The sequence below is a fragment of the Neoarius graeffei genome, chromosome 12 (assembly GCF_027579695.1).
Source record: "Neoarius graeffei isolate fNeoGra1 chromosome 12, fNeoGra1.pri, whole genome shotgun sequence".
Classification (NCBI taxonomy): domain Eukaryota; kingdom Metazoa; phylum Chordata; class Actinopteri; order Siluriformes; family Ariidae; genus Neoarius; species Neoarius graeffei.
Genome location: NC_083580.1, coordinates 80,518,026 through 80,537,641, shown reverse-complemented (window position 1 = coordinate 80,537,641; position 19,616 = coordinate 80,518,026). Strand labels below are relative to the sequence as shown.

The window sequence follows — 19,616 nt, the reverse complement described above, 5'->3', positions numbered from 1 at the left end:
TTGTACATGTCATAATACCCCACGTTCTCCATCTCTCAATCAACCCCACAGTCAGAGGCACTGCAAGCCATCCAGAAGGAATCCGATACCATTTTCAGCCTCTACCACCATTTCTTTGACGTGATCCTGGTCAACAACGACGTCGACGAAAGTGTGAAAGGTGTGGAAGAGGCCTTAGAGAGTGCCTCCTCCAGCCCACAGTGGGTTCCTGTATCCTGGGTCTACTGATTCTAATCTTGACCACACTCTTCCCCCAATCCTCCCTCATATCAAATCAAACCCTCACTCTTGTGTAAATCAGGTGCAATACCAAGTCAGAAGACGAACCAAGTTGTTTGTCAGTTGAGTCCACTAGCCTCTGGCTAAAATGTGTATTTAAAACTTTTTTTAATTAAAAAGCAATAAGTTAGAGGTTTTTTTCCAGATATGAATCAGATAAAAAAAAAAAAAGTTATATACAGTGCCAGTTAAGAAAAAATAAATCAGGTTGATGGTGTCAGATAAACGATGCAAAAAGGACCACTACTGTGATAAACACCACTCTGTTCAGGCTCAAACATGGTTTCAGTGTTCTGGTGTAATAATACCATCAAACTCCACCATGTATACACTCGCTGTATTTAAAAAAACAGGGAAAACAAACAGTTGTTGGTGACGGTTCAGCATCCGTTGTTCTGGACGTAGCTCATGGAAGTGTTGCACTTTTGAAAGTGACTGAATAAATAAAAATATCCAACACTGAACTTGTGAACATCTTTGTGTGGATAAATAAAAACAAGTACACTTTTTTTTTTTTAATCTTATTTGATCCAACTCTTTGATAAGTTGATCCTCTGTTATATACAGCATACAAAATAACGGAGCATTCTTTAACATACAAAGAAAAGCAGAACATGAGGGTTTCAATACTGGAGATAAAAAGAGCAAGGTAAAAATACAAAAAGGGTGTTTTATTCACAGCTTCCAAAAAATTAGCTTAGTTTTGAAAGGTGTGTATCGACATTCAATCTGATTAAAATTGAACTGCACAATATATTTAGAGAGAGAGTTCAGGCTTGCTCTTCCACACGCTATGCATCTCAAGAGTGACGACTGGAAGTCACAAGGTCACTTTAGACACATTAGACCCATCCCTAAGATCAGTTGCTTGGTTGACGGCAACCAAAGATGGGGTGAGGAAGAGAAAGAGGAGCAGGGCCGAAGTTCCAGCTGACCCCAGGTGATCACTCCACCATATCCTGACTCGGTCAGCTTTAACAGTCTTTAGATTTTCAGTCCGAGCCAGCCTCGGCCTCTTTCACCTTCTTTTTCTTCTTCTTTTTGCTGCTTTCTGTGACCTGTGAATGGATTCAAACATTTTAAATGTGACTGTGGTGCTTCACACTTTCTACTAATACATACAAGTCATGGAGTCTTAGACTCGACTTCCTGTTTGAGAAGGAAATACTAAAAGCTGACAGGAGATTTGTGAGATTTAAAAAAGTCCACAGAACCATGACGAGATTAAAAGCCTTTTACTGATGGAGAATTCTCGCTCAGTTTGAGGAAGCGACACCATGTACTCGGGCTGGGTGACATCGACCAAAAATCATATCCCAGTATTTTTAGGCTGAATGGCGATTTATACACTGATATTTCACACGAAACAGGCCTAATGTTCAGTTTTAACTCAATGCCACAAGCGCACTTATTTAAAGACTTAAATTCAAAACCTTCCCATTTCTACAGTCTCTACTCATTTTCAGAGGGAAATAGGAGATACTTAGGTGGAGAAAGTACTCTGCATTGTTGAATTTGTGTTTCATTTATTTATTTTTTGTGCGTGCAAGTGACAGCGCGGCGCTGACATCGTGTATCCACACTTTGGGGAAAGCCCAAAGTGGAAGGATTTGAACAAGCAAATAAAAATATAAATTGTCATTATGTTGTGTTACTTGGGATTTTTCCTAAGGCACAGCACTACTAAATGAAACTTGCAACGAGCTTTGTTTTGGGGCAGATTCTCAAAGTCGGCATGACGTCACAATCATGTGAGACACCTTGACAACAAGCCCGCCAGATTTGACTAGGGGAAAGAGAGAGCGTACATGTTAGGGGAATTAAGGGAAGCACGCAGCACTACTAGGTTTTGGTACATCATGGCATTCCAGTATGAGGATGGACTGCTGCCTGAGGAGAAGTGTAGATATCAGACTAAGGTATTGCTGCTAGGCCTGGATTGTTGCCCATTCAAAATCCCTGCAAACAAGTGGTTGGACAATCCCTCGCAGTGGCCACAAGTTCAGTATCCTGATATATACACCACTACTTGATCAAGTTTCCCAGTAAGTACTTCTAATTTTGGCCTTAGTTTAAGGGACTCAGCCTAATAGACAAAATCCGGCGCCGAAAATTCATAAAAACGGCCATTGAATGTTATATTTTTGACACTAAAAACTAATTATCATTTATTCTTAAATTAAAAAGAATATTGTTCAATATTTGGCCTAAGCGAATTTTAAGGGACTCATCCTAATAGGCAAAATCCGACCAAATTACATTGAAAACTAGCTTCTCATGGTTCACAGATCCATCAGACTTGATTTCACTTCTATTTATGGCTCTCAGCCACTGCAAACGTCTTTTCCCACCTAATGGAAACATATGAAACTTTAATGCTGGGTTCTTGTTTGCATTGGCTGTGCAGCCAACAACACAACAGCTTTTAGGCATTTTATTGCTAACACAGCGTAACACAATAAAGCCAGGCTTTCCCCTAGTTAAATATGGCGGCTCCAAGGTCATGTGACCTGACGTCAAAAGTACCCGGATGTCCGACTTCGAGAATTTCACAGGCTGCAAGGGCTTAGAGGCTAAAGCAGTTTGTAGTGCTGCTGCAGATGATGGAATCGATTGGAAGTGCTTCTGGCTTTTAATAAAATTTGCTTATGGCAGTCTTTAGATGAGGAGCGAAGCTGTGTGTAAAGTCCTGAATCCGAAATATCTCCAAATTACAGAACTTTTTTCACTTAGAACCTAGCTCTTCCACATCACCACTGTCCACCTCCATGTTGCTGAAAAGTTGTGCGAGTAGAGGGAGAGGCCTGTGTGCAGATGCAGGGAACAGGGTTTAGTGGTTAGGCTGAGCAAGAAAGGGTGCAAACGGCATTTTTTTTGGGGGGGGCGGGCATAAGGTCACAAAAATATACCAGTATTTTAAAAAATAAATAAATGGTATTGTCCTGTCTACATATCTCCTAAAATATATCAGTATAATTTGTAATCCCGAAATGCCACCCAGCCCTACCTCGTACCAAGTCTTCAAAATGAAAAGTTCAACTTCCAAAGGTTGGAAAATATCCCATCCATGTCCATAACTAAGGGACAGGTTAAAATGGACAAACGGTATCATCACTAAACCAACAATCCAAAAGACCACACCCATTTTGGGCATGTTCACAAAACCCAAGGGCCTGTCTTACACGCTGCAGAGAGATTTCATGAGTTCTGTGTGTTTATGTAGCAGACTCACTCCCTCTAGTGTCACAGCAGGCTAAAGAGGGATAACCGTCTGCATGAACTGATGACCAGACACCTCCAAAAGTATTGGAACCCTTACCACCTTAAGTCTCCAAAATTAAAAGTCCAACTTCCAGTGGTTGGAAAATATAGACTTCCATAACTAAGGGACAGGTACCCAAAAATGTAATAATTAAAAATAAATAAATAACCCTCCAAGACCTCTTTTCTTTTCAGGGACATTGAGAACATCTGTACATTAAACGTTCATCACCTCTGCTTCTCCTGCTGCCGCTGCTTCCTCAGCCAGTTTCAATTTCTTTTCTTTCTTCTTTTTCTTCTTCTCTTTCTTAACCTCGTCTGTCTTTGGGGTCGAGGGCGTGGCTTCACCCTCGCTTCCGCTCTCGTCACGTTTCCTCTGCATGAAGAGATTAACAAACTTTTTTAAAAGATATTTTTTTGGGCTTTTTGCACCTTTATTGGATAGGACAGTGTAGAGACAGGAAATGAGCGGGAGAGAGACACAAGGAGGGATCGGGAAATGACCTCGGGACGGAATCGAACCCGGGTCCCCGGATTTATGGTATGGCGCCTTATCCACCTGCTTTCCAATGAAGGTACCGCGCCTTTAAATTTGATACCTGGTGGGTGCGCAAGTTCCAATACAATAACTAGAACCAAACAAAGGGAACTCGCACACCTATATGCCGATTTAATATGCAATAAAAGTGCATTATTATAACAAACAAAAAGTGCTACCCAAGTGAAAAGTGAAAAGTTTCGGTCACAGACCATCCTCAGTGCAAACAATTAAAAATAAAAGACACGCCCATATATAGACAAGGCCATGTACACGGAAAACAGGTAGTAGGTCTACAACCAAGCTTGAATACAGGTTAAGGTGCATGGATAAAGACATCCTATCATCAGTACCGTTCCTGTTATGACTTAACTAATGACATAATTTATAGTCATAATAAATGTCATAAGGAAAGAAAATAAAATATATATAGTGTACAAACTATTCATAGAAAACAAGTCAAAATCATCATTCAATCCATTCAGTTGCAATGTTTTTAAATAAAAAAAACAGGGACAATGTTTTTATTTAAAAACAATGCAACCGAATGGATTGAATGATGATTTTGACTTGTTTTCTATGAATAGTTTGTACACTTAGTCTTACGTTTATTGTCTGATGGTTTTTTTGTGTTTTAATATATTATAAATTTTTTTATATATTTTTTTAAATTTATTTTCTTTCCTTATGACATTTATTATGACTATAAATTATGTCATTAGGTAAATCATAACAGGAACGGTACTGATGATAGGATGTCTTTATCCATGCACCCTAACCTGTATTCAAGCTTGGCTGTAGACCTACTACCTGTTTTCCGTGTACGTGGCCTTGTCTATATATGGGCGTCTTTATTTTTAATTGTTTGCACTGAGGATGGTCTGTGACCGAAACGTTTGCACTTTTCACTTGGGTAGCACTTTTTGTTTTAATATGCAATAAAAGTGCATTATTATATCAGCATATAGGTGTGAGTTCCCTTTGTTTGGTTCTCCTTATCCACCTGAGCCACGATGCCCCCGAGATTAACAAACTTAAAATCCAAACAGAACCTAAAAAAAACACGATTGAAATAATAAGCTAGTAGAAAGCCGACAGTTCACCTTCACTCCTGCCTGATTCGCATCACCATCTTCAACAGTGACTGCTGCTGCTTTGGGTTTACTGTTGAAGTGTGAGAGAGAGAGAGAGAACACCTCATGGTCAGAATCACATAAAATAGACAAGCAGTATAGAGCAAGACATCATTAAACCAAAAGTGCCGTGTCCACAAAACCCAAGGGCCTGCCTTACACACTGTAGACAGATTTCACACGAGTTGTGTGTGTTTTTGTAGCAGACTCACTCCCTCTAGAGTCACAGCAGGCTAAAAAGGGATAACCGTCTGCATGAACTGATGCAGACACCTCCAAAATTATTGGAATCCTTACCGCCAACACAGTGAGCAGGACAGGGACTTTAACCACACACAGTCTCAGGGTGCCAATAATTTTGAAGCTGACTATACAAGCACCACAAGAGCAGCCGAGGTTGCACACTGCCCCAGAGAGAACAAGGCGTACCTGTAATCCACATAACCCTCCTTCCAGTCAGTGGGAGTGCTGCCGTTGGGCTTGCCGTGTTTATCTAGAAGGCCTTTCTGGATCATCATTTTCTTCTGACTTGCCTGAAAATACACAGGTAAATAAATGTGTAGATGATTCATGCACAGTATCAGTGCCCCCCCCCCCGGTAACCGCAGCACTATTACATTCTCTAAAGCACACATGGGAGTTATAGGAATAAATAAACCAACCCGATTTTGTTTGCCTTACCTTTGGCCCTAAGCCCCATTTGCGTGGATACGTGTCTCTTTCCATGATGACTCTCTTGATTTTAGCCACAACACCGTGGTCGCATGTCGAAATGACTGCCGTCGTCATTAATGCTACAGCTAGGGGGAGAAGAGACCAAAAAAAAAAAAAAAAAAAACCTTTAAAACGGCTCATTTCCATCTAAAATGAATCGGAATTGAACCAAAACCATCAGTCCCGGGTGATAGATGAGAGGTCATCTTTGCACAGAATGCTAATGTTATCTAGAGAACATCATGTGGCTTTGATTAAGACCTCATCCACACATTTTTTTGAAAACTCTACATAGAGACTAAAGAAAGTTACAGTAATTTGCGCTAGCTGTTACAAACAGCGACACTTGGTCACCATACCCTATAGATCCAGAAGAGATAGACAGCGATACTTAATGAGGAAAAGTTGCACCCTGAACAAAACTTAAAAAAACAACCCTGATTGGGGGGATTCTCATTTTTCATGGATCATTCTGGTTCAGTGATCCAGATCAGCACCAAAAGTAATGTAATTCAGCCCAGAGGTGGTATTCATGCGAAATTTGGTGATGACTGGTCAAAACTGAGGGAAAAAGTTTAAGTTCTGCTCCAGAAACAAAACCTACCCCCAAGATTAACCTGAAAGGCTAAATCTGGAAAAAAAATAAATTTCCATGGAAACATGGAGGGGAAAAAAAAAAAAATTTAATTTTTCAAAATAAAAAGGCACCCCTACATCACCTTGCTAACATGCATCATGAATAATTTTGGATACGCGCTCCGGAAATGAACGTTGCTCTTAGAAACCAAGACAAAACCTATTTATGTAAAATATTTTTAAAATACTCCCCCCCCCCAAAAAAAAAAATAATAATCCAAAATAGCAAAAGGCACCAGTTCACATGTTGCTTGATATGCATACAGAGTTTCATGAAAATATCTTCAGTAGTTTTTAAGATATGGCCCAGAAACAAAAACTTGACCAGATGGACAGAACCCCTTTCTATATCCCCTGCCAAACTTTGTTTGGGCAAGGGATAATAAAGTAGAAAGATCCTGAGCGAGTGTAACAATTCACACCAGCACTGATAGTGTAAATTAAATTAAAAAAAAATAAACACCATTAGCGTAAATGAGAATCTCTCCCTCCAGGCAAAACAGGTCAAATGGCCATGCCAGCCCAGTAGGTGGCGACAGAATGCCATAAACCAGGGGTTCCCAAAGTGTGGTGCGCGAACTGCCACTAGGGGGTGCGCAAGATAAAAAAAATGTAATGGCGATATTTAACTCCTCTTCTACGCCGTAACGGTTCTGCAGTAGTTTGTGGCTTCATTAATTCATTCATTCGCGATGCACAACTGGTTGAAATCGGCAAAACTAAGGCCAAGTTTACACTAGACCGTATCTGTCTCGTTTTCTTCGCGGATGCACTGTCCGTTTACATTATACCGCCTGGAAACGCCGGGAAACGGGAATCCGCCAGTGTCCACATATTCAATCCAGATCATGTCTGGTCCGGTGCTGTGTAAACATTGAGAATACGCGGATACGCTGTGCTGAGCTCTAGCTGGCGTCGTCATTGGACAACGTCACTGTGACATCCACCTTCCTGATTCGCTGGCGTTGGTCATGTGATGCGACTGCTGAAAAACGGCGCGGACTTCCGCCTTGTATCACCTTTCATTAAAGAGTATAAAAGTATGAAAATACTGCAAATACTGATGCAAATACTGCCCATTGTGTAGTTATGATTGTCTTTAGGCTTGCCATCCTTCCACTTGCAAGTGGTAAGTGATATGCGCTGGGATCACACACACAGCGGCTCAGTCCCGAATCACTGCTTGTGCACTTCACTCGCGTGCTCTGTGAGCTGCGCAGGGCCGGAGTGCGCACCCTCCAGAGGGCACTCGCTGTTCAGGGCGGAGTGATTTGGAGCGCAGGATGCCTGCGGAGCCGAGCGTATCCGTGTATTGGTGTTGCTGTGTGCACGCAAATCGTTTTAAAAACGTTAATCTGATGATCCGCTGATACGGTCTAATGTAAACATGGGCTAAAAGCCGATCGGCAACTAAACATCGGCAAAGACTGGGAGATGTTGAGAAAGATGAGGCTGAGACTGTCTTCAATTACCCCAAACATCGGAGAGCTCTGTGCTAAGATGCAGGCCCATCCGTCGCATTAATATTGGTATGTATTTGGCCAAATGGCATTGATCTTGCTAAAAATATATACTGCTACTGAAAATAGGACCTATATAGCCTACTGACCCACCCACCGTCTGTCTGTCTCTGCAGACTGAGCCGCCAACGCTGCACTTCACAATCAGATGGATCCTTTTCTTTATCTGTTCCTGATATGCTCCTTAATTGTTGTATCTCTTTAAAATGCATATGTTCATAATTATCATTGCTATTTTTACTGTTATTATATGTTAACTTTTTTGCAAATTAAATTCATTCTCAATTCATTTTCATAACCTTGTAATGACAGGGTTGTGTTGCTAGTGTTTTAAACACGGATGAAAATCATACATTTTCCCCGTATCTGGCTGGTAGACGACATGCCTCGATGTGATCTCCCTTTGTAATGAATTTGCGCATTTACTGTGTTGCAACGTTTTAAAACTGTTACATTTCAATCAAATTCTATCTAATTCAAATACGAGAGCGCATAATATGTTAATGTGATTCGATGTTCTCATTCGAGCACGACGTGCTGCCTTTGTAAGAAAGCTTTGGTGGTTTTTTTTCCACTTTTGTGGTTTCCTGCAGGTGTGGCAAACGATGTTTATCATCATTTAGCACGATTAAAGATGCTTCCCTTATAAGAAAGCGTGTTTTTTTGAAACTGGGGAACTGGAGGTGCATCAACCTGGTTAGAGTATAGAAGGGGGTGCGCGGCCAAAAAAGTTTGGGAACCGCTGCCATAAACAGACAATATTTTAAGAACAACAACATGGGGGCTGCAAATTGAGCAATAGACAAGGTGAAACATAGAAAACCATCCACATGCCCAACAGTTCATCTTCAGGAACTCATCCTGGTCAGGAGTAGGCTCCTAAATTTATCCAAAAACCACCCAGTCGCGGTGCATTTCTCTTTTAAGAGCTCAATTTTCAACGATGCAAAATCAATATGCGTGTAGACGTAGGCCGAATCCCATTTCACCCCTTAGACCTACCCCTCCATTTTGCGCGTTCACGTGAAGGGGTAGGGGTATCCCAATCCCAGTTAACGCGGAGGGGTAGGGGAAGGGGTAGGGCTTCTGTACCCCTCCAAACGGAGATTTTCCTGGAGCTGACTCCAAACGAAGGGGTTTGAGTGATTTCCCACAATGCCATGCGGATTTCAGCGAGATTTCATGCAGATTTCAGAAAGATGGCGGTTCCCGCGGCGAAAGATTGTCATAAATGTAAGTATTTTCTCCATTATTTACGTAAGTTGTTATAACCGTTCTATTACTACGTCAATAGTGTTAACTAGCCTATTAACGTTAACGTACTATAACATTAACGTTGTGTGATCGGTTGATGCAATGAAAATTGTGAACAAAGTTGTTATTTAGCAGTTAGCTCAAGTAATTACAAACAACAGAGGATCTGCTTTTCTGTTGTGTCGTTACGTTAACCAGCTTCCCATCCCTGTGTACTTGAACTAGGGAATCCAGAGGAAACACGCCGCTTGATTCGCTTTCGAGCTGAGAATGAGCAGCGGTTTCTGAAATCCAAAGCTGCTGCTAAAAAGCTTTGGGAGTGAGTATTGTTTTCGGTTGCTTGACTGCGTACGTTTTGTTCTGTTATTCTCGCTTTTATTGTTTACATGAGTGTTCTGACACCTCATTCTGTCGGATGTGGTGCACGAAGCGCCAAAGATATCCCATTCAGTGGTGTTAGTTAACAAATCACACCCTACATTAGCTTGCTCTTCACAGTGTTTACTTCGTCTACTGGCATTTCTCCGTTTAGCTGCAGACAACCGTAAAAAGAGGCCTATAGCCCAGGACACAGTGATCACAACAGCAGCAGACGGCATTTCAGCAGAGATTTCTGGTTCTGCCTCTGGCTCTGACTGTAGCGGCTGGTCGCAGCCAATGACGCATTTGGTCGCGTTTTGCTAACGTAAACGCTGACGGAGGTACGCGATGACGTATGCGATCATTGAAGGGCTATCCCAATACGTAGGGGTTGAATTTCAAGCCCTATCCCTTGTAGCTCAGTTTCAAGGGGAAGGGCCAAGGGGAAGGGGTAGAAATTAGAATTGGGATTGGGCCGTAGTCATAACACAGAAGGGAATTTTTTCTTCTTCCAAAAAAAAACCAAAACCCTCATGTGGATGGGGTCTACAGTTAGACGCCGAGTAACTCGATTAGATTTATATACATCTCACCTGTACAAATGGCTTCTCCTTTAGTCGTAATGATGACGATGTCCTGGTTCACCTCTATGCCATCTTCATACCGTAACACACCTGGTAACATGATTTTAGCACCATAACAAATAGCATTGACCTGATGAAAGAACAAAACACACATTACATCAAACCACAACCTACAAAACACCCGTTTACACTACAAACAGATCGAAGAACAACCACACACCGCACTGTCCTTCATGACGATCCTCTTATGGCTGACGAGCAGCTTCTCCAGAGGGTAGATGACTCTTCTCAGGTACGTCTCATCCTTGTTGTGGTCAAACTGCCACTGAGCATCTAATACATCATGCATGGTCACCATACAGTCCTGACATAAAATAAACAAACAAATAAGCACGCATTACGTCTCACACCCTGAGGCTGATGTTAGAATAAATCCTGTTGGTGAAGACGCAATAAAGCAGCACCGAGTGCAACTTCACGATTTGCTCAACTTCAGCCATCTGATGTCCCAAAGATTAATTAGCAGGACTGGGGAAGGAGCCCAGAACTGAACTCAACACTTTGGTCAGGTGCACAGTGAAGCACCATCATCAGCTCCTGTATGTACTGTGAACACACCTTCTCACCCAACACTCCAGAGCGAACCCTCCTGAGCTCCTGCATCTGACCTCCGACTCCCAGTAGCAGCCCGAGATGAACACACAGCGTCCTGATGTACGTCCCTGCCTCGCAGCTTACCCAGAAAATCCCTGCAGCGAGCAAACACAGGTTTTGGAAGCTGAAAAAGTTGATTCACATCTCGAGGAAAAAGTAGTCTAATGTTGGAAAAGCCATCAGTCTTGGGTGATAGATAGGAGGTCATCTCGGCACAAAAATGCTCATGCAATCTACATGGCATCATGCGGCTTCGTTCGGATTAAACGTTTAAAACGTGGCTAAACTCTTACCGAGCCTTTTCTCCGGGTCGTACTCGATGAGCTTGCTCTCGTAAATGGTCCTGACTCGTAGCTGCCGCTTCACCGCGGCGATTAGAGGCGGCCTCTGGAACAGCGCTCCAGTGAGACACTCCAGAGCCTAGACGGGAGAACCACAGACAGATCGACATGTTTAAAACACGCTTTCCAGAATTAAGCAGAACACACACACACACACACACACACACACACACAAGATCTGGTGATGTGCAATCAGTCCCATCAATTCTTCCTTTATGAATCCGGGCTCTCCGAACCTGCACACGTCCTCCAGCATCAGCCACGACAGTAGAACACTGAAGCAGCGATGAGGAGAACAGCAGAGCAGAGCGCCTGGAGACACTCAGAGAATGGATAAACGGGTTCATCATTTCACATCATCCTCCTCATCGCCTTTATAAACACGCTCTAACACTTACCCTCGCGAGCTGGTGTTCGCTCTCTATTGCATTGTGCAGCCGTACTATGCCCACGTACTCTTTGCCTGAAACACACGGCACAAGAGTAGTGAGGAAAGGCTACTGGTTTACTGGAGTGCGAGTTCATGCTCACAGACTAAAGCAAGATAAATTAATCGAGTTACTAAATTTGAATTACAGAGTAAGAATCAGAGCAAAGTTTGATACTTGTGGCTCGTTTTCACACTGCATGCAGTTAAACAAAAACAAACGGGACCAATGACGGCGTAGCTCACTCCGGCCCCGTCTAGTCCAGAAGGAACGATCTAAAGTGGGCCACCTTGCGCAATAAATGTCAGGGTTTTTTCTAGAAAAATTTAGTACGAGGGCGGTCACCATGGCGAGGGAGCGGAGTGGAGCCGGGGGGGGGATGGTGCCAGTTGTCTCCCCCCGCCGTGCAAAGCCTTTGAAAAATGCTCCAATGGGACATTCTGAGGCTATCTGAGAGGGAAATTGTAACAAATTGTCTGTCAACATTGAAAAAGAAAGAAGTAAATCATCTTCTGCCCCGGACAGTCTTTGGCTTTCTTCCGCTTCGTGCCACGGGATGACATCTTTAAATGCCCAAGTGTCAACAAAAACAACTCGAACTACTTCTGTCAAAAGCTCCCGCGCCGGTGGGTGAAAGGTCATTCAGTCTCGAGAAATCTCACGCGACAAGTCAGCTGACCTTGTATGTAACCCATGTCAAATCTCGCGAGAGCAGCCGCGACAAGTAAACAACTAAACATGGCGCCTCAGTCTGGAAAACGCCAATTCGGATTGTTTTTGCACCGTCTGGCGGTGTATCTACTATGATTGGAATATTTTTGGAGCAATTATAACGTATTTGATGATCAGACACATTGTCACGTAGTGTTGCTGGGATGTTTTCACGGAGTCGGTAAGGGGGCGCACGCCGAGAGTAAGAGGGCACAGCGCCCCTGTTGCCCCGTTTAGACGAAAGCCTGCATGTTGTAAGCTATATATAGAAGCGATATCCACCCTAGGAATACCGACCTATTTACCAGAAGAAGTGATTTTTGTTGAACTGCTCATTAAGGCTTAATTAGTCCATAACTTCATTAATAATTGTAAGGAAGCAAATCTGGGCAGAAGTTATATGCACCCTAGGTTCCCCTACCTTTATACCAGAAAGAATCAAAATTGGTGAACAGAGAGAAGCGATTTTCATGAAATGTGAATGACGCCGGATGAACAACACGATAGTACAAGCTCATCACCCATCAGCCGATACTGTTTGAATCGAACCCTAGTGTTTTTTCAAAAAAAAAAAAAAAGTTTCATTATGGCATTTTTTTTTTTTTTTGTATTTACGCACACGCCGATGAACCAAAAAGCACAGAGCTGATACACAAGGTGCTCTGGAGGTTTGCAAACAAAAACCCAGGGGGATAAATTATTGGATTGGATATGACAAATGTTTCCAACTAGTTATTTACAGAATTGCATTGCAACTTATTCAGCACCAGATCTGTACTCGAGTTTCTTTTTTTTCCCTTCGTGTTTCAGTTTCTCAAGTTCTATCGAAGTTGTTTCCATCACAGTATTTCTGATTTATTTATCCATCAGCAATATTTAAAAACAGGCAAGCCAAGTCAGCTGAGGCTGGTTTAAATAGAGGCCTGGAATATAACAAAACACGTGTGCGTACAAGTTCATATAATGAGAAACCAAAAGCATCAAATTTCCCTCTGATTCAGAACAGACCGATTCCTGTGAAAATGCCCGGAGGTGTCCGAATTTGAGTGAATGTACTAAAGGATATGTCTTATAAAATTTACTCTACCAGACCCTTCACTTATTCCTGAAGGTTCTCTGCAATTAAGAGAGTGAACAGAAAAATCCAACTCACCGGCACTCTGCTGAGATTTGACCAATCGTGTTGCTCTGTCAATACACACAATCAGACAACCTGTGACCTTTGGGTCCAACGTCCCGCTGTGACCGGTCTTCTCCACACGCAGGATGCGTTTGACCCATGCAACCACTTCATGAGAGGACGGATTCGCTGGCTTGTCCAGGTTAATAAAACCAGATCTGGACAGAAAGTTTTTTAAAGTTGCAGGTAAAAATCAATTTTTTTTTTTTTTTAAATTCAGCATCTGTGAGAAGACATTATTAGCAGCCATCAGTCTTGGGTGATAGATAGGAGGTCATCTTTGCACAGAGTGCTAATGCCATCTAAAATCACATCATGTGGCTTTGGGAAAACCCGAGGCACATTATGGATGGATGAGAGAGACACTACCTGACGTAATCGTGAATGTTCCTCTTCAGGGGATTTGAGCCATGTGGCAGAGGCGTGTAGTGTGCTGTCCTGATGTTCAGCTTATCAAAGTTCTGGATGGGAATAGAACCAGATGTGAAACAATCATCTAAACTGTACAAAACATTAACAGTTAATCAGGGACTATTCATACAAAATATCTCCAGGTTCACAGATTGTGATCTAAGAGAAGATGGACCCATTCTAAAAGGAGGCTTTTGGAAACATGTGATCAGAAAAGCTCCATCATCACAGATAGCCAGGCTGATCCCTCTACGCCCGCTGGCTTGAACCTCCAGCCTACTGAAACAGCAGGAAACTGGACGAACAGACCAGCAAACCCCAGAGTCCAAAAAGGACCGAAGGAGCTGCAGAGTATCCAAACCTGACACACTCAATGAATGGATGAAAATCATCATGGTACATGCCAAGGCAGCCTGAGCATGGAGATAAATGCGTTAGAAGAGAAATTTACCTTGAGCAGCAACGGCCACTGGGATGTGTCAAGTTTGGCAACTTTGGATTCAGGTTTGATGAGAAAGTCTCCAGTTTCTTGGATTTCCTGTCAGGAAAAAAAAAAAGCCACTGATCAATGCGAGCTGCAAACCAGAAACAGAAACCACCTGACTGGGGGTCCATTCCGAAATTACATTAAACCGGGACTGTTTTGTCAAACATCTGCTGCAGCAGCACAAAGCAATCCAGCGAGAGGATCACTTCGACCCCAGTCGAGTAGGGAGAAGTCACGACCTTCAGACTGGACCACAGGGGATCAGGACATTTCATCCAATGCCTTTTTCACATGCACCACCAATTATTTTATATTTCCGGTATTCATGTGTTAGAAAAAGAATTACTCTCAATAGAATTTGACCGAAGCGGAAAACATTTTTGTAAAGCAAACGCTGTAAGACTCAATATGATCCAGATGGCTTTAAAAATTAATAACTCTGCCAACTGAGCTCACAGCGAAGCCAAATTTTATAGGCACCTCCCTCGAAAGAGCACGGGCTCGGGTCGGAAGGACCGCGCCTCAGCCCAGTATTCGTGAACAAAGCTCCCATGAAAGCACAGCTCTGCACCTGAAGATTTAATATGATCCAGCTGAAAACAGACATGCAAGAGAGCAACCTGCAATGACAAGGGAGTTAAACTCATCCCAGGGTCAGCAAGTGGCACGGGCCGACACAGTTACCCCCCCCTTAGCACTGAAGTGCATGTACCATGGCACGCATTTGCTTTACAACGTTTTGCTTCGGTCAAATTCCATTGAGAATTCCTCCTTTTTTTTTTTTTGAACAAACAAATAAATACCTGAAAATAAAAAATAAAAAAAAATATATATATATATATATATATATATATATATATATATATATATATATATATATATATATATAGCGCGGCACGGTGGTGTAGTGGTTAGCGCTGTCGCCTTACAGCAAGAAGGTCCTGGGTTCGAGCCCCGTGGCCGGCGAGGGCCTTTCTGTGCGGAGTTTGCATGTTCTCCCCGTGTCCGCGTGGGTTTCCTCCGGGTGCTCCGGTTTCCCCCACAGTCCAAAGACATGCAGGTTAGGTTAACTGGTGACTCTAAATTGAGCGTAGGTGTGAATGTGAATGGTTGTCTGTGTCTAAGCCCTGTGATGACCTGGCGACTTGTCCAGGGTGAACCCCGCCTTTTGCCCATAGTCAGCTGGGATAGGCTCCAGCTTGCCTGCGACCCTGTAGAAGGATAAAGCGGCTACAGATAATGAGATATATATATGAGAATGAGTGATTCCACGCTTATGGGTACTGAAATGGGGACATGAACTTATTTTTAAAAATTCACCTAAAACCATTTCTTTTTTTTTTTTTACCATCAGGTCACAAAACATGTAATCTTTAATGAATGATATGTTATAAGATAACTTTAATTTTCTGAGATGTAATAAAAACATTTATATGCCAAAGTCAGAACGTAACAGAAGTGTTGTGGACATATATAGTCTCAATTTTAACAGTGTAGAATTACTTTTTGAAACATAGGAAGGTGATGTTTTAGCAAATATAATTAATAAACGTGTGTAGTAGAATAAACATACACATTCTTTCAATAAGATTAACATGGTATAGAGCTAGATTGTAATTAATTTGTAACAGACGCGAGATGGACAATCGTAACAGAAGTAATGCAACAGACATCATTTTGGAACTCATAGGCTTGACTTTGGCATATAAATACGTTTTTATTACATCTCAGAAAATTAAAGTTATCTTTTAACATATTCATTAAAGATTACATTTTGTGACCTGATGGTAAAAAAAGAAATGGTTTTAGGTGAATAAGTTCATGTCCCCATTTCAGTACCCATAAGCGTGGAATCACTCATATATGACAGTGTATATGACAAAGGCTTTGGACAAAGCATCTTAACTATTGGATGAAACGAGCTGTATTCAGACCACACACATACACACACACACACACAACTCCTAACCACGTGTGACATAGAACTAAGTATATAACCAATTCAAATTAAGAACAGAGGACAAGCGCGCAGAAAAATAATAATAATAATAATAATAATAATAATAATAATAATTACCCCGACTTCTTCATCTGAAACCTTTGCTTTCTTCTTCTTCTTCTCTTTCTTAGCAGAAGCACCTGAAGAGAAAAGCAGGACGTGTTTAACATTACAACAGAACAAGTTTACAGCCCTACCATTCAGGAAGCAAGCTGTTTAAAGAGCTTTTCTAAAATAAATTCCAGTTTCAGTGGTGCAGGATTTAAACTCAGCTCCAGCAGGATTTAAACTCAGCTCCAGCAGGATTTAAACTCAGCTCCAGCAGGATTTAAACTCAGCTCCAGCAGGATTTAAACTCAGCTCCAGCAGGATTTAAACTCAGCTCCAGCAGGATTTAAACTCAGCTCCAGCAGGATTTAAACTCAGCTCCAGCAGGATGAACGGAACTCATACAGCGGTGAAGGAAGTCCAGGCTAAAATGGGCGCGAGCACGTGGCTCACACAAGCACCACGTGGTGCACAAGTGATGTGTGCTCAAGTTCTTTATTTCTGTCAATAACTTTCCATCAGACACTTAATCTGCAAGGTTGTTTTTTTTTTAAACTGACAACCTGTAAATAACATTACAAATAAATAAGTGATTTAGATCTAAATAAATAAAGATCAATAGGAGTTTAGCAAATGCACACTTCATGTAAACTTACAACGAGTTTCTTATGATAGTTATTAATATAATAAATTAAATAAAACCAAACAAACCATAAATTTACCAAGAGACAGCAAAGACCTATGTATAATTAATTCACTTGCAGCTGAAAACGTCAAAATTGATATATTTGCATTATTAAAATGTAGTGAATTCTAAAATAATAAAACCAAACCCCTGCTGAAACTCCTCATGCTGATTTAACACATCATCACTCTGAAGGGAAACGGATTTCGCACGCGCCATGCTGCTGCTGCGGGCTTTACATTCCACACCCCGGACTCTGACTAACATTTACACAAACACACTCAAACTGATCCGCGTGTTTAAACAACTACAATCTCTATCCTGTTCTGGCTTTCTGAAGAAAAAGAAAAAAGAAAGATTTCTACAAGAGCACATACTTCCACCGTCCGCCATCTTCCTTCTGTGCGCCTGCAGAGAGACCGCGCGTGAGGAACTTCCGCCTCCTCCTCTTCTTCTTCTTCTATGGCGTTTAATGGCAGCTGGCATCCAATTTGTTGCATTGCTGCCACCTTCAGTATCATTCCATTATTACATCTCCAGCATGCTCTACTATCTATCGACGGTGCTGCAGTGGAGAGGGTGAGCAGCACCAAGTTTCTGGGTGTGCACATCTCTGAAGACCTGTCCTGGAGCAACAACACCGCATCACTGGCCAAAAAAGCCCAACAGCATCTGTACTTCCTCCGCAAACTGAGGAGAACAAGAGTCCCGGCCCCCATCATGCACACATTCTACAGCGGCACCATCGAGAACATCCTGACCATGTGGTACGGCACCTGCACCGTGTCCTGCTGCAAGACTCTGCAGCGCATCGTGAGAGCAGCTGAGAGGCTCATTGGTGTCTCTCTCCCTTCTCTTATGGATATCTATAACTCCCGCCTCACCCGCAAAGCCATCAGGATTGCAGGTGACCCCACCCACCCATCTCACAGCCTCTTCAGTCTGCTGTCGTTGGGGAGGAGACTGCAGAGTCTCCGGGCCAAAACCAGCAGGCTCAAGAACAGTTTCTTTCACCAGGTGGTCAGGAGGCTCAACTCCCTCCCTGTTCTGCCCCTCCTCCCCCCTCTGCCCCCTGCCACAGATTATGCCCGTACACCCCCCTGCCCCCCCCTTCAGCATCATTCATTCGCACGCTGAACTCAGGGACTGCACATTTCACTTTACCTCGCTCATTTGCACTATTCCACACTACCTCACCTTAATAGCTATTAGTTTTTTGTTTATACTGCTTATTTCATGTTTACCTGCTATACCTCAAGTGCCCTTGACTGTTTATTTTATGTCCTTTTGCTCCAATTTATCTATCTCTCTCTATATATGTATGTATGTGTGGGGGTGGCACGGTGGTGTAGTGGTTAGCGCTGTCGCCTCACAGCAAGGAGGTCCGGGTTCGAGCCCCGTGGCCAGCGAGAGCCCTTCTGTGTGGAATTTGCATGTTCTGTCCGTGTGGGTTTCCTCCGGGTGCTCCGGTTTCCCCCACAGTCCAAAGACATGCAGGTTAGGTTAACTGGTGACTCTAAATTGAGCGTAGGTGTGAATGTGAATGGTTGTCTGTGTCTATGTGTCAGCCCTGTGATGACCTGGCGACTTGTCCAGGGTGTACCCTGCCTTTCGCCCGTAGTCAGCTGGGATAGGATCCAGCTCACCTGCGACTCTGTAGAACAGGATAAAGCGGCTAGAGATAATGAGATGAGATAATATACAGTGTGTGTATATATATACACACACACACACACACCTGTGAGTGTTTTGTCTACAGGGAGTGCAGAATTATTAGGCAAGTTGTATTTTTGAGGATTAGTTTTATTATTGAAAAACAACTATGTTCTTGATGAACCCAAAAGACTCATAAATATCAAAGCTGAGTATTTTTGGAAGTTGGAGTAGGGCTTTCTTAGTTTTAGCTATCTTAGGAGGATATCTGTGTGCAGGTGACTTTAACTGTGCATAATTATTAGGCAACTTAACAAAAAACAAACATATACCCATTTCACTCATTTATTTTCACCAGGGAAACCAATATAACAACTCAACATTCACTAATATACATTGCTGGCATTCAAAAACAAAAACAAATCAGTGACTAATATAGCCGCCTTTCTTTACAAGGACACTCAAAAGCCTGCCATCCATGGATTCGGTCAGTGTTTTGATCTGTTTGCGATCAACATTGCGTGCAGCAGCAACCACAGCCTCCCAGACACTGTTCAGAGATGTGTACTGTTTCCCCTCCTTGTAGATCTCACATTTGATGAGGGACCACAAGTTTTCTATGGGGTTCAGATCAGGTGAACAAGGAGGCCACGTCATTAATCTTTCTTCCTTTAGACCCTTTCTGGCCAGCCATGCTGTGGAGTACTTGGATGCGTGTGATGGAGCATTGTCCTGCATGA

At 42.5% G+C, this 19,616-nt stretch overlaps 3 protein-coding genes and 4 non-coding genes across 7 annotated transcripts in view; 1 reads left to right on the top strand and 6 right to left on the bottom strand.

Annotated features, from left to right (window-relative positions):
* mpp1 (MAGUK p55 scaffold protein 1) overlaps positions 1–743 on the top strand; it is a 30,236-nt gene extending 29,493 nt beyond the window's left edge. The window contains exon 12 of the mRNA XM_060936516.1: positions 52–743. Within this exon, the coding sequence (XP_060792499.1) occupies positions 52–228 (177 nt within the window). The 3' untranslated portion in view covers positions 229–743. The remainder of the gene's footprint in view (positions 1–51) is intronic.
* The window catches only part of gpr34l (G protein-coupled receptor 34 like), a 471,084-nt gene that overhangs the window by 70,211 nt on the left and 381,257 nt on the right, over positions 1–19,616 (bottom strand). The window lies entirely within an intron of this gene.
* On the bottom strand, positions 371–17,679 carry dkc1 (dyskeratosis congenita 1, dyskerin). Its single transcript, XM_060936515.1, has 15 exons — positions 17,601–17,679; positions 16,569–16,630; positions 14,456–14,542; positions 13,963–14,054; positions 13,567–13,751; positions 11,673–11,737; positions 11,227–11,353; positions 10,898–11,028; positions 10,500–10,643; positions 10,289–10,409; positions 5,893–6,011; positions 5,641–5,744; positions 5,182–5,242; positions 3,773–3,916; positions 371–1,337 (listed from the first exon to the last, which is right to left on the bottom strand). The coding sequence occupies exons 1-15, from the start codon at positions 17,614–17,616 to the stop codon at positions 1,272–1,274; spliced, it is 1,524 nt and encodes a 507-aa protein (XP_060792498.1). The 5' UTR covers positions 17,617–17,679; the 3' UTR covers positions 371–1,271.
* LOC132895830 (small nucleolar RNA SNORD83) lies at positions 6,098–6,174 on the bottom strand. The gene has a single exon (XR_009655862.1). It is a non-coding gene; the product is annotated as a small nucleolar RNA SNORD83 (small nucleolar RNA).
* On the bottom strand, positions 10,760–10,846 carry LOC132895808 (small nucleolar RNA SNORA36 family). The gene has a single exon (XR_009655842.1). It is a non-coding gene; the product is annotated as a small nucleolar RNA SNORA36 family (small nucleolar RNA).
* Positions 11,108–11,185, bottom strand: LOC132895831 (small nucleolar RNA SNORD83). Its single transcript, XR_009655864.1, has one exon. It is a non-coding gene; the product is annotated as a small nucleolar RNA SNORD83 (small nucleolar RNA).
* Positions 13,838–13,915, bottom strand: LOC132895829 (small nucleolar RNA SNORD83). The gene has a single exon (XR_009655861.1). It is a non-coding gene; the product is annotated as a small nucleolar RNA SNORD83 (small nucleolar RNA).